This window comes from Canis lupus, chromosome 27 (assembly GCF_048164855.1).
Source record: "Canis lupus baileyi chromosome 27, mCanLup2.hap1, whole genome shotgun sequence".
NCBI classification, from domain to species: Eukaryota; Metazoa; Chordata; class Mammalia; order Carnivora; family Canidae; genus Canis; species Canis lupus.
Genome location: NC_132864.1, coordinates 46493122 through 46508249, shown reverse-complemented (window position 1 = coordinate 46508249; position 15128 = coordinate 46493122). Strand labels below are relative to the sequence as shown.

Below are 15128 nucleotides of genomic sequence, written 5' to 3'. Positions count from 1 at the left end.
TGTTGGTCATCATGATTTTTTCTTTCACCAGGAATGCACCCTTCCCTTATTTGCCAGGGAAGCCTTGGTGGGGGGTTACCCTCTTCTCTTGTACTTGGCACATACCTCTCCTGTAGCATTCACCTCTTGGTGTGGCAATGCTCTGGTTCCATCCATGCCTTTGTCTTACACTCTTATATCCTTGTCATCTCCTATCTATCTCACCACTCATCATCTATGGCGTCTTTATAGCATCAGCATATAATACAATGCCCGGCTCAGGGAAGGAGTTCAAAAACGTTCATTCAATGGATTAATAAATAAATGCTTTCCATGTCCCTTTAGTTCTTCTACACACTAAGCTTCCCTTTAGGTCTGACCTTAGCCAGGTCATACACATCGCTCATGGACAGCCAGGCAAATAACATACTAATCTCCAAGACCTAAGTTTTCTTTTTTTTTAATTTTTAATTTATTTATGATAGTCACAGAGAGAGAGAGAGAGAGAGAGAGAGAGAGGCAGAGACACAGGCAGAGGGAGAAGCAGGGTCCATGCACCGGGAGCCTGATGTGGGACTCGATCCTGGGTCTCCAGGATCACGCCCTGGGCCAAAGGCAGGCGCCAAACCGCTGCGCCACCCGGGGATCCCCAAGACCTAAGTTTTCAAAAGCCTCTATAATATTTGTGTATGATGAATTCTGAGAAGTAAAACCATATACGCATGTGAGTTATTTCCCTGTACTAGTATTTTATATACGAACAGCAAATATATGCAACTTAATATGGATCTGAAGGTGATGAGTTTGTTAAAGTGTCTGGAATTCAAGTTTAAATTTTGTGTGTGTATATACAGGTGTAGTACAAGAGTAGAACTTTTTCATCACAACAAATTTATCCCATAACACAGTATTTCAAAGGCAGCTAAAAAGGAAGATGTTATAAAAAGGAAGATAAATAGTAATATAGAAGAAAAAGAAAATGTTAGTGCCCAAACTAAAAATAATTGTTGTGGTTGTTCTTGTTTGTATTCCTAATGGAGCCCAATGCAGGGCTTGAACTCATGACTCTGGGATTAAGACCTGATCTGAGATAGCAAGAGTCTGACACTTAACCAACTCAGCCACTCAGTCAGGTGACCCCCAAACTAAAAATAATTGTAATTGTAATTTTAAAATACATGAAGTAAAAGGAAAATTAATGGCTCAGAAGAATTAAACTTTTGAGCTGCTATTTATTTTGTTGAAGCCTCCTCCCTCCATTCTTGGCCCCCTCTTTTGTACTTACATCACTGACTTGCTTTGTGTTCTGTTTTGCCTGGACCATAACTGGGGAGTCCACGGTGCTGGTAAATTTGAGGGTGTCTGGATGCTGCCTGTACTTCTTTTCATTCAGGGCATCACCTGCTTTCTTAACGTTTTCTACATCTAGACTGCCAATAGGTATCCAGCCTATGCGTTTCATCCAGGTGTTGTAGTCTTCCTTGCAGGCATTCTATTGCAAAGGGAAAAAAAAGGAGTAAGTGCCCCAAGCAGTGGGTTCTCATGCACTTTCTGACTTTAGGAGAGGATTATCCTGTGAAATAAGTGTCACTTACATTGCTCTGTACGTGCATCATGTTTTTAGACTACTCCAGGTCCATGGCATCAGGCAGATAGGTGTAATGATGGAGTGTATGCTTATAGTTGACATTGCTGGCAACATCCTGAGCTTTCTTGGCTACCACAACATTGAACACATCATGGGGTGTGTTGTATTTTGTTTTTGTCTTCTCATAGTCTTTTTTATACTCCCGGTCGGATTGTATCTTGACTACATTCATATAGTGAACCAGTTTAGGATCATCTTGGAGACTTTGGAAGCCAACCATTTTCCCTTTGGTGTTTTCATAATCTTTTTTGTATTGAACCTATTGGAAACAAAGTGGGTATATTTTAAAATGTAGTTATGAAGATTTTACTGATCAATAAGACTATGATTTAAAGCAATTGAGCTTCCCAGGAATTACTTCAACAACCAGTTAGATGTATTCATTTGTATATAGTTTGAAATGTAGCCTGGTAAAATTAAAATGTTACTTAGAGCCCATTTAATTGTCTGTAGCTGCCTCAGCCACCTGAGAGAGATTGGGGTGGGGAACGTTTCCATAATTCATGTCAGAGACAAGGTAGTAAGTTCCTTTCTACTTATACACTGGTAGAGACAAATGAAAAGATAAACATTCTGCAATCATTACCAGTTATATTGTGCTGCTCCAGGAGACCCCTCCCCAAATAGCTGGCTATCTTAGTTGTAGTAGAATTTTAATGAGTATTTGGATATTCAAAGGAAGACCCAGAGCCAGTTGTGTGTAAACATGAATTGGATCTAAATTATAAAGTGAGAAGAACTGAACTTGCTTGGGGAGATCTGGGAAGAAGCATGGGAAACTGAGAAGCAGAGATGTGAAGGAAAGCTAATGTGTGTGTTGGGGTGGGGAGGAGCTGGAAGAGTGCACCCAGAGAAAAAGGGAATGGGTATCATCAGCGCTTTGATGATACCAGTATTTATTACTCAATTGTAACTTATTTACATCGGCGCAATGTCAACTTCATTTCAAACCATCGATGAGGTTGTGCTTGGGACTTGGGTTCGGGGGACTAAAAGATGGTTCTGGACTGCTGTGTTCCATCTCTGGACCATGCAGACCAGAAAAAAGTGAACCCAGGGCAGGAGAGTCCAGGTGAGCATGAGCAAAACCACTGTGTACAAAGTAGGAGCCAGAGGTAATGGAAAGACAAACCTCAGAATATCTGCATTGAGCAGGAGGAAGGGTATCCTACTTCCTAGAGGTTAGCTGGTAGGGGTTTGAGTCAATTTGATTTGAATCTCAAAGAGGAAAGTAACTAGTTCATAGTTACAAGTATGATAAGGAAAAGAAAAAAGACAAAATTTTTAACTTTCATGGAGCCTAATGACTGCTATGGACCTTGGAGCCAATTAATCCATCTCTGGAAGCAATTAATTAAAAAGAAATAAGGGAAAGAGGGAATCCATGTAAATTAAGAAAATTTTGAGACAAAAATCTTACCCCCAGGAGGTGATTAGGACTTAAATAGTGACTGATTTGTTTACTTCCATGAGGAGAATAATGTGAATTTGTACAAAAATGCAGAGGAGACCTTAAACTTAGAGTGTTGCACTAGAACAGGTTAGTAAAGGTTCTACAAATCCTTACTGCCAGGAAAATTCAGACCTTTTTAGGGAACTTTCTTTTCTAAATAGTTTTCAACAGGACTCACTTCGTGCTGGGGACAGCAGACACGGCAACTTCTGCATAACGAATCCACCCCACCCATACTTCCTAGTTACAACACACCAGTGACCCCACCACCGGCACTTACCTCACTTGCTGCCTGCCAGGCAGCTTTGGAGGCTCTGATGGGAATCGTGTCCGTTCTCAGGTCATAGCCCTTCTTGCTCAAATCTTTCAAGCCTGTTTTTGTACATATTCTGAAAGAAAAAAGTCCCTTGCATATAACTGAGGCCACATTTAGAAAGGCCTTCACACGCAATCAGCAGCTGAGCTCACGTGCATACCTCATTGATACTGTAGGCATTAACTTTAGCCTGGATGAACTGGGGCAGGTCGGCTGGCAGGTTGTACTTGTGAAGAAGTTCTTCTCCTCTGGCTTTGTATGCTACCTTGAGAGATGAAAAGAAATGCATGAACAAAACAAAGGGGATCCCTGGGTGGCGCAGCGGTTTAGTGCCTGCCTTTGGCCCAGGGCGCGATCCTGGAGACCCGGGATCGAATCCCACGTCGGGCTCCCGGTGCATGGAGCCTGCTTCTCCCTCTGCCTTTGTCTCTGCCTCTCTCTCTCTCTCTCTCTCTCTCTCTCTGATGTGACTATCATAAATAAATAAAAATTTAAAAAAAAGAAATGCATGAACAAAACAAAGGAGGGAAAAGGGTTTAATGACACAGGAAAATAATTTCAGAACAGATCACATTACACAGAGGTGCTTTTCTTGAAAGACGTTCTCTGGGTCACCTTCACATTCACCTGTGCAGATCTGTGGGCCTTCAAGGTCTCACATGCAATGCACAGAGTCCCATCCTAGTGCCCGTTCAGCCTTGGCAAAGGTCCCTTGGTATGTGCTAGGAACCTCTGAGCTTCGTGCGGTAGGGGCACCTCACAGAAGTTAGCCCCGGGAGAGGGCCTGATGAAAATGTTAACCTGCAGATACTTCCCTGAGCACCGAAAAGGCTAACTGGGTGGGATACACACACTATCTATCTTACACTTGGTGGGTGACTGATGGGACTTTGGGGTGGTTTTTACTCTACATGATTTTTGTCTTAGCTCTGACTTACAACGTAGCTCCTCCAGAAGGTGTGCCGCATACATTCATTTTCTTGGTCTTTCCTAAAAATAGGCTTATAGTGAGTCTTGTCATCAAGAGAAGCCCCTGACCTTCAGTGTTAAATGGCTGGAAGGACGGTCAGCATAGCATCCATAACACCCTGAAGACGTGACGTAGGTGTGCCTTATTAGTGAAAAGCTGGGAGAGTTACAGAATTGCTCATGGAACTGAGTCTCTTTGGTTTGCAGAATAACCACAGGTGATCAGCACGTTTAGAACCAAATGTATTTGTTTCCGTTATTAAACTACAGATAGAATTAGCACTCATATCACTTCTTTGGGCCTGGTTGATTTTGGACTGTACTATAATCGGAGCATCCTCAATCGAAGTAAAATTGAGAGCGTCTGGATGTTGGCTGCATTTTTTCTGTTTGGTGAATTGAAACAAGATAAACAGCAATAATACTTTCACTTAAGGCTAATACATAAAAATCCTTGAGATTTATTTTGGAGGGACAAGGGTTTTTTTTTCCTGATTTAAAAATTTTTAGATACTAGCTTCTTGGTTGGCTTGGGGGAAAAGATGAATACAGTACAAGAGATGATGTTCCAAAAATTGGCTCAATTTTGGATGGTCTGGGGCATTACAGACCAAGATAACTTTCAGGAACCAGGCTACCTCTTGCTTATGAAATGAAAAGAGGGTACTCTTAGCTAAACAGAACCCAGAAACACCACAAAGTTTTCTAAAGTATCAGAAAAGCATGCAAGGAAATTTGGAGTGTCTTTTGTGTGACACTAACAGGCTCTCAGATTCCTGTCAGTTGAACAGAGGTAACGCAGCTCTTTGGTTGAGGGAGGAGGAACTGGGGAATTAGGCAATGGCTAGGGGTTCCTATAAGAAAGGGAGAACTTCTGCTCTGCAGCCTCCATGTGACTAGTCCACAGCTTGTCACTAAAGTACTGAGGAGCTAGCTACAGGAGAGAAGAGAGTGGAAGGTGTTCCGACGGGACCTTCTAGCTACATTCCTAGATTTTCCTCCCTCTAGTCTCCCACTCTTCTTCCCTTGTGCATCTTCTACATCCCACTTCTGTGTATGAAGTGGCATCACTCAGCTTTAGACATCTAAAAACCACCAACTCAGAGGAACTTTTGTGAAAAATCGGAGGATATAAAATGTTGTTTCCTAAAAGCAAGCAAAAGCCCAGAACAACAGAAACAAGAACCTTCACTCAGTACCTCCGTCCCTCCTTTATGTAGGCTAACCTCCCTGATGTGTTCACCTGACAGCCATGGGAATGTGCCTCTGTCGGAGGGGAAGGGTCAGATCACCTGGCCATTTAGAGTGAAAGATCATCGCTGCTTTTTTCTTAGACTGAATAACAACTTATCTGGTACTTCAAAATGATCAAGAATAAGACACACGGTATAATAGTTAAAGGAAAATTTCTGTAGTATTCATTCTATGCATTATTCATAATTGCCAAAACTGGCAATTATGAATCCACATGTGTACCACTGGACAGCCAAAAATATAGCTATGCAAAGGAATACTACTCAATAATAATAAGGAATGAATTGTAGATATGTGCAGATATATAGATGAGCCTCTAAAGCATGGTGCTAAATGAAGGAAGTCTCCTACAAAAGAGATTTCTAGGAAAGTACAACTATAGGGACAAAAAGCAAGATCTCTGGTTGCCAGGCATTGCAGATGGGAGGGGGAGTTTTCAAGGAAACTTTCGCATACTAGCAGCATTTTAAAATTCAATTATAGTGATGACCATAAAAACTACATGAACTTATTAAAAATAGATGAATTTTGTGGCATGCAAATTATACTTTGATACAGTTGTCAAAAATATTTTTATCATGAATGGTTAATATAAAGGATTTTGATGATGTAAAACTTATCTGTCTGGATAATTCATGCATGTGGTAAGGGCTCTTTTCTCAGTAACAACCATGAGAGAATGAAGAGGGAAAAGAAGGTGATTCCACGGTTCTGGGGGCCTTAACACGGCACAATCCCAACCCCCTCTGTGGCACATGAGATGTCTTTACCTCATTTAGGGTGTCTGAAGCTCTCTTTGCCTTTCCCATTTCTAAGGATCCAAAAGGCACCCAGCCACAACCTTTCATCCAGCTGTTGTAGTCAGCCTTGTATTCAACCTAAAACACCAAGAGGAAGGTTACAGGTTTTTTGTTCAGCATCATCCTTATTCATGAAATCATTAACATTTTACCCAAAACAGTGTTAAGATTTCTGACCAGCTTCCTTACTTCATATATCCTAAGGTTTCTTTTTGTTTTTGTTTTTTAAGATTTTACTTATCTGAGAGAATGATGAGAGCACGCACATCAGTGGGGCAAAGGAAGAGAGAAAGAAACGCAAGCAGATCCCACATGGAGCACAGAGCCCAACACAGAGCTTAATCTCACACTCAGAGATCATGACCTGAGCCAAAATCAAGAGTCGGATCCTTAATTGACTGAGCCACCCAGATGCCCCACATTGAGATTATGTTAAGTATTTCCTTGGTGGGAGATTTTAACAGCCCTTAGGTTATCAGTGTTCTTCTAGCTGGCATGTAGTCCATCTCCTCCTTATTTCCAACTGAAAGGAAGTATGTGGAACTCTAATTCCAATATGGACAAATACTATATTTAAAGCTCTACTTCAAAGAATAAAAAAAAATTATATGTAGATAATCAAAGGTGAGGTGTTTGCTCCCTGGAACTCTAAGTATTATGTTTCTTTGGTCAAATTAGGACTGGTGGCCACATTGAAGGTAGGTAATTTTGCTCACCTTCTGAGAAGACTTGATAATGGTTATTCGTACTATAGGTTTGCACATGTTGCTCTTCATGTGTAATGGTTAACTTTGAGTGTCCCCATATCAGTTAACAATGCACTTTAAAATAGTTATGCTAGGGGCACCAGGGTGGCTCAGCTGGTTAAGCGTCTGCCTTTGGTTCAGGTTGTGATCCCCAGGTCCTGGGATTGAGCCCCATGTCGGGCTTCGCCCCACGTCGGGCTTCCTGCTCAGCAGGGAGTCTGCTTCTCTACCTCCCTCTGCCCCTCCTTGCTGCTCACTGTCTGCTTAAATAAATAGATAAATAAAGTATTTAAAAAATAAAATAGTTACAATCAATTTGCTTGTACAAGGCTCTTACTATTTGGAATTTTTCCTATTTTGGGGACACACTTGATGCCATTAAAGTAATAGGCCAGTCTTGGGGTGCTTGGGTGGCTCAGTTGCTTACACGTTCAACTCTTGATTTTGGTTCTGGTCATGATCTCACTGTTGTGGAATCAAGCCCCATGTCAGGCTCTGTGCTGGGTGTGCAGCCTGCTTGGGACTCTCTCTCACTCTCCCTTCTCCCCTCTTCCTCAGCCCTCCTCACACACACCCTATTCCCTCTCTCTAAAAGAATAAAATAAAACAGTAAAATAAAATAATAGACTACTCTTATTGTCTGGCTATATGTGGTATGTAAAACTTATATTTCTAGATACAAATTTCAAACCATTGTTCTTTAGTGTGGGCCTTTTAATTGGAATAAAAAATCAAGAAACTATTTGGTTCCTGCCTTTGAAAGGCTTACCATCTACTTGGGAGAAAGAAACATAGCAAAATTAAAAAAATAAATAACCACGCATGATACAGGATTGTTAGTGATGGAAATTTAAAATCGTTCAGGGGCTGTAGAAAAGAGTAGATTGGGTCCTCAAAAAGTTAAAAATAGAATTACCATGTGATCTAGCAAACCCATTTCTGAGTGTATACCCAGAAGAATGGAGAGCAGGCTCTCAAAGGAAATATTTGTCACCTACGTTTGTAGAAGCATTATTCAGAATAGCCAAAAAGATGGAAGAAACACAAACGTTCACTGATGGATAAAGGGACAAACAAAATGTGGTATACACATACAATGCGGTATTATTCAACCTCAAGAAGGAAGGAAATTATGATACATGCTACAACACGAATGAACTTTGAGGACATTTCATTAAGTGAAATAGGCCAGTAACAAGAAGACAAATACTGAATGACTCTACATATACATGGTCTACAGAGCAGCCCAGGTCAAGTACAAGGGTGGTTGCAGGAGCTAGGGAGAGGGGAAAAACAGGAAGATAACTGCTAGAGTTTCAGTTTTAGAAGATGAAAAGGTTTTGAAGATGAGTGCACAACAATGTGAATATAATTAGCTGCTACTCAACGGCACACTTGGTTGGTAGCTTTCCCGGAGGGATATAGTGATGAGTTCATGCTAGATCTAGGTCTAACTCTGAGGGGCATGCTCTCATCAAGCCACAAGGGTCATTTCCCCATTACATACTAGCTACATACAGAAGACAATGCCAACACCTCTGAGAATGGCCAAAAACACCATTCCACTTAAAGATTATTTCCTTTTCCACCTTAGAAAAACGGAAATGAGAAAATGTGATTACTCACATCACTCTGCAGTGCATAAGCCTCCTTGGCAAGATCCACGTTGATGCTATCGGGTGGGTAGCTGCAATTGTGTAAGATGTGCTTATAGTCCATAGCACTGGCAATTTCCTGAGATTTCTTAGCTCGAGTAACTTGGAGCATATCAAGAGGTGTCCTGTAGATAGTCTTTGACTTCTCATAGTCTTTACGATATTCACGCTGTGAATAGGAATTTTCCATTTATTACCATAAATCCTCAATGGAATTTCCGGACAAGCACAGAAATCTCTCATAAACAACAGACACGAGTTAGAGAAACACATTCAAACGTGCGAGTAGTTTTTTTTTTTTCCTAAAATTTGTTCATCTGTTACACATTATTGAACCCTTTCCCTCCAAAAACCTCAGACGTGGACATATGTTATCAAATCTACTTTTAGATCAAAGAGCAACTGTCAGACAACAGGAGGGGGCCACAGTTTCTACTTCAGGAAGGCATTTTATTTTAACACAGGGTTTTTTCAAGACCATTAAGAAGCATTATTTTTACCAAAGTAATCTAATCTTTTAATTGTGTTCCAATAAAGAAGTACTTTTTTAATTGATGAAGACTATAGAACAATCATTTCATGCTTCTAATTTCATAAAACGACCACTTCATGAATAAAGCTGTCCACTTGACTACTTGGCTTTTCTAACAGCATGTTTAAGTGGTCACTGAGTTTTTCAACCTGACTATTCTACTTTTGACAGTAGATAAGCTCCACTGAGAATCCCAAAGGTTCTTTTTTTACCAAGTTTAATTTTGGTAACAATTTAAAAGCAGCTTCAGATTGCAGCAGTAATAAGACCTCAAAGGAGAAAAGTTTGTGACACTGAACCATTCAAGTAACCTTGGCACTTATTACAGTGTTCTCATAAACCAAATGTCTTGACTGGGCCTCAGAAGGCACTTTCACTGGCTGGTTTTCCGGAATGTTAGACAGGGTGCTAATTAGGTCAAGGGGTCAAGGTCCCAGCTTCATCATGCCCACTCAACCAATTACCTTAACAGAGAGAAAAATTCTACCCCAGTGCCTGTAGGAAAATTCTAAACCCTTATATCTCCCCATAATCACATAAGCATTAAAGACGGTGACCCAAGCTAGCAAGTAGACATGTGCCTTATGAATCTTCTGTAGAAATTCCTGTTGCAAACAATCTGATCATTTAGCTCCCTTAGGGAATGTGATCTTCCTCCTAAATACTTTGTGGGCAATCACCCTCACTGAATAAACATCACTTAATTGTAAAATCTAGCCTTTGGTTTACGAAAATAAAATATGGAAACTTTCTGATCGTATGTAAGAACATTGAAAAAATAGTTTGTCTTTATTAGAAATAAGCTGATGGGGTGCCTATTGGTGCAGTTGGTTGAGAGTCTGACTATAGGTTCAGCTCAGGTCATGATTTTGGGGTTGTGGGACTGAGCCCCACGTTGGGCTCCACGCTGAATGTGGAGTCCACTTGAGTTTTTCTCTCCTTCTCCTTCTGCCCCTCCCGCTCATGCTCTCTCCTTCCTTCTCTAAAATAAATAAGTCAATCTTTAATGAATAAACAAACAAACTGATAAAGTAATGTTGCCACAGCATTGGTGTGTGGAAGTGTTTTTGACTAAACCATTTGATTCTTTTGTTCATGTTTATACCAGTTCATACATATCTGTACAATGTTGTCAAAGGTCCAAATGGCTTTAAAAGATTCTCTTAATTTTTTAAAATTATTTATTCATGAGAGACAGAGAGAGAGAGAGAGAGAGAGAGAGAGAGAAAGGGAGAGAGACAGGCAGGGACACAGGAGGAGGGAGAAGCAGGCCCCATGCCGGGAGCCCGACGCGGGACTCGATCCCGGGACTCCAGGATCACGCCCTGGGCCAAAGACAGGCGCCAAACCACCAAGCCACCCAGGCATCCCCTAAAAGATTCTCTTTAAAAGCCATGCATGTTCTATACCTGTAGCTTAGCTCTTAGCCTGGATGTATATGAAAATGATTCATCATTGACTAGCTCTTTTGGTTACCAGTATCAATCAATTAACAAGTATTTACCGAAGATACTACGTGCTTCGTGTTCTAATGGGTACTGTGATAGGATAAAGACATGTTCTGTCAACAGACAGATATGAAACCTTCTGAACTGAGAAAGGATAAGGAGCTACTAAAAAACATAATATGATGTATGTGATCACTATATACAGATATAAATCAGCGTGAAGTTATTAGAGAAAACTACTGACTACGGGATGCTTTAAACTGCCATAGGACTACACAGCACATGCAAAATGAATTAATGAAGATATAGATCATTATATGAATACATGGTTGAAATGAAAGTAAAGGATACAAACATCCTTCTATTTAATTTTGAAAAAATAATATTTGCAAGCTATGCTGAACACTCTTACCACTCTTTAAGGAATTCTCTAATCATTTTTTAAACACAGCATATACTGTGATTTGCAATAGATCTTTCCCCTCTCTAGTAAGAACTTTACCCAAAAGATGAGACTTGGCCCATAGACAAGCTGTAGGGAATTTATATTCTCTGAAATTCAGACAAAAGGCAGGAAGAAAAAGTTCAATTTTCTAGACGAGTGATCAAGTCTTTAATCAGAGGCTCAAAGGAGCCTATAATCAATGGAGTATTTTTCTTGAACCTATACCAGTACTAATTACTAAAGTCAATAAAAAACAATGATAATTAACAATAAGATTTTTATCTCTGACTCATGGTTTTCTTCCACTATAAAGACAGTTTCAAAATCATCATTTAAAGTTTATTTTTCAATCAGAAGAAAATATGAAACCATCTAGTGATGTTTTCAGGAAGTTTTGAGAATTAAAATCACTTCGTTACCGATTGCAATATTGAGAATTAAAATCAATATTCTATTACATATTGAAACAAACGGTTTTCAAACTGAAATAGAATCAAGTAATCAGAAATACCTCTCCCCAAAGGTACAAGAATCTGGGAAACCATTCTACTTCTAATGTTCATTCCCAGCAGTCTGTTGTGAACATGATAGAGCCCATGGATATGGAATCCTTTTACGTGCTACCAACCCCTTGGGCATATTAAGAGGGACGTCACCTTGAAAGCAAGATAGATCTACAAAGACATCACTCTGGTTTTTTGGCTCTCTTCAAAGAATGCAGCATCTTGGGATCATCATTAATGCTCAGGGCTCCAATCATCTTTCCTTTGCTTTTATCATAGTCTTTCTTGTACATCACCTATGAAAACATCACACATGCCAGATCCCACCCATCAGGCAGCGTCACTGGGGTCCCCTGCCCGGGTGCCCAGGCCATACTCTCATCCCTGGCGATCCTGCTGTTGGCTTCGGCTGCCAGCAGGGGGATGGCGTCCACTTTCATGTCAAACTGCTTTGCTTTGCTCTTCTCCCAGTCATGTTTATAGATATTCTGAACAGGAGGTTTCAGCAGAAAAATGGTTAGAACAACATCTAACTCAGAATCATTCAGTAACAATAAGAAACAGACTGAAAATTTCTACATGTAGACTCTTTTCACCTTCAAACACTATACTTCCCAAATGATAGTATAATTATTCATAAGCCTGTCATCTTGCTTCTCCCCTCCCACCACATAAGGATAATACGCTTTCTTAATATCCTATGAACTCTCTAAAGTTTCGGCTATGCCGATGTATAAAGGACGATGTAGAAAGACAACCACTTAGAGAAAGTGAAATGGGACATTCACAGGAGCTTGCCAATGCTACAGAGATTAGCTGAGGGTAATTAAGAGGATGTTTCTGATGGTAACAGAAAATGTGGAAAATGAATTAGAAGAGCAAAGTAAGAGCCTTCTGAGCAGTTCAGCCTTAAAAGCTCCACTTATACTCTGGAAACAATTGCCACCATTGTTTAATTGCATAACTCCTAATCTGGTCTTTTTAAATACCCATAACATTTCCCCTTCACGTGGGCACATAATGGTAGATTTCTGTAGCTTTGATACTTACATCACTTAAGTTATAGGCATTGACTCTGTGCTGGATAAACTGTGGAGCATCTGCTGGTACGCTGCACTTGAACTTCTCACTTTCACGTTTTGCTTTGTAATTCAGCTGGAAAACAGAAGATATCCAAACAGTTCAGGGTCAGGATTTCCTTGAGGGCATGTGGGAGAGTGTATATAAATGACTGAATTACTTCTATACTTCTACCCTTTTCTGAAACACGCCTCAAAGTGATGGTATATCCATCCAGTCAAAGTCTGTTACAAGGCCTAGACTCTGACTCCCTCTTTCAGGATTGTGGTGTAATCCAGTTTGGGTTGTCATTTTTATAAACGCTATCACAATGTATGTGTGGGAAACTCATTGATGGATCTAAACTTTTAGGCTGTGACTTCAGGACACGGACACTGAAAGTCTATTAAATTCTATGATCAGAGAAATAACAAAAATAGAAATAATCCTAAATAACTAAAATCCTAGTACAGTCAAAAAGATACATATATTCTGATTATTAAAAATGTAAAGTACAGCACTGTATTTAAAAAACTTAAAGCTGACATAGGTGGAAGGAAGGGGATAGAGACAGAATGAGGCTGTTGAATTCTGGAGCTAAAGGCAAATGCACGATTGAACGTCAGCAATAACCACCTCGAGAACAGTGCCCGTGGCCGGTCCAGGCCAATGAGCAGATCATGCTGTGAGAAGACACTGCCTACAACACTCTGTCCCTCGTCAGCTTACCGAGTTCAGCTGGGCCAGTGATGTTGGTAACTGGCCAGCGTTTAGCTGTTCCTTCTTGTGGCATAAAATATTAATATGCTAGAAATGCCGCATGATGAACTGACAGGACTCCTGGGGTATAGCGATGTCATTCACTTCATTACCAACTGCAAATGAGCTGTGATACTAAAACACATTTTATCGTAGGACAGGATGTATTTTCCTTCCTGAGAAGGTTGTGCCGCTCTTAGCTGCTGGCACCGTGCAGCCCAAAGTGTGGTCTAGCAGCAGCAGCATGGGCATCGCTGAGGAGCTTGAGAGAGAGTCAGCATCTCTCTCCAGACCAACTGAATCAGAATCTGTACTCTAACCAGGTCGCTGGGTGACCCACACGAGTGTGACCGAGAAGCACTGCTGCTCTTCCCCGATCTTCACCCGGCTGGACCGTTCTGCTTTAGATCACCCTTGACCACCCTCTCTCTCTCTCTCTCTCACCATTCTGTTTGAATTCTGTATCGGTATCCTGTATTCATTTTCTTATTACTACCTGATGTCTTTCTTGTTTCTGCACTCTTCGTATCTTTTTGTATTGCCTTTGTCAGCAAACTCACAATGGGAAATGCTTGCCTTGTTACCTACACAAATACATGCTTTTGTTGTTTTCAAATTCATGAAATTTAGTATGCATTATTTTGGGTGTGTGTCAGATCCCAATGGGCAAATTCCCCACTAAAAATTGGTGACTTATTGAAGAAATATTATTTTTAGTATCGTCTAATACCACTTTTCCCAAGGCTGCAATTCAGTCAAGCAGCTTCATTTGCATCTTATTAAATCTTGAAAAATGACAGTGTTGGGTAGATAGATGAGCCCGCGAAAATGCTTATGTTTCAAATAAACACAGCATTCCAGGTCATCCACACTTGCACAAATCAAGGCACTTACATCGCTAAGCTGTTTCGTGTTGAGTTGGGCTTGCAACAGTACAGGAGTGTCGGTGACGGCCGTGAATTTGGTCTTATCTGGATGAACTTTCCACGTATGCTAGAAAAGATGTTCTTTAATAAAATATCATAATAACGGATCTTTATATTCTTGTTTATATACATACTACATATAAAGAGTTTCCAGTTAAAAATAGAATTTATTTTCTGAAAACTTGGTTGATATGTTGTCACTTCTCTCTCTCAATCTCCATCCCCTGATGTTGCCTCTAAATTGGTCTCCCCGCCACAATTCAGCAACCAGATTAATCTTCCTCCGGCTGACACCTTACAACAGCCCTCCATATGACTTGACCTAAACTGTGCTGTGGCTGATGAGCCCTACCCTACAGAATCTGCCCACCCCCATCCCCTACCATTTCACTTCTTCCCACTGTCTCCGTCTCCAGAACGCTTCTGCTACTTCATCTTTGCAATTCCTTAAGTGCCCAGCTCTTCTCTCCTTAGACCGTTCTTCCAGTTAGTTGCTCTCACCTTGATCTTGGCAGGACTGCACATTCCTGCCTTAGAACTCTCTCAGAGCACCCAGCCTATGGAGCCCATCCAGTCTCACTCCCACTTCATCCTATTTCAATCCTATAGCATCATTCTTCATAGGTTGTATTATCA

General features: G+C 40.6%; 1 protein-coding gene and 1 pseudogene across 2 annotated transcripts in view; both read right to left on the bottom strand.

Moving 5' to 3' along the window:
* The window catches only part of LOC140619048 (nebulin-like), a 15373-nt pseudogene extending 13778 nt beyond the window's left edge, over positions 1 to 1595 (bottom strand).
* LOC140619818 (nebulin-like) overlaps positions 1 to 15128 on the bottom strand; it is a 17072-nt gene extending 1944 nt beyond the window's left edge. Inside the window, exons 1-9 of one of the 2 annotated variants that reach the window (XM_072803759.1) lie at positions 14461 to 15128; positions 12799 to 12903; positions 11902 to 12236; positions 8792 to 8989; positions 6390 to 6497; positions 3557 to 3661; positions 3361 to 3469; positions 1575 to 1886; positions 1265 to 1471 (exon numbers count right to left, since the gene is read on the bottom strand). In XM_072803759.1, the coding sequence (XP_072659860.1) occupies positions 3422 to 3469; positions 3557 to 3661; positions 6390 to 6497; positions 8792 to 8932 (402 nt within the window). In that variant the 5' untranslated portion in view covers positions 8933 to 8989; positions 11902 to 12236; positions 12799 to 12903; positions 14461 to 15128 and the 3' untranslated portion in view covers positions 1265 to 1471; positions 1575 to 1886; positions 3361 to 3421. The remainder of the gene's footprint in view (positions 1 to 1264; positions 1472 to 1574; positions 1887 to 3360; positions 3470 to 3556; positions 3662 to 6389; positions 6498 to 8791; positions 8990 to 11901; positions 12237 to 12798; positions 12904 to 14460) is intronic. The other variant, XM_072803758.1, reaches the window with a different exon arrangement.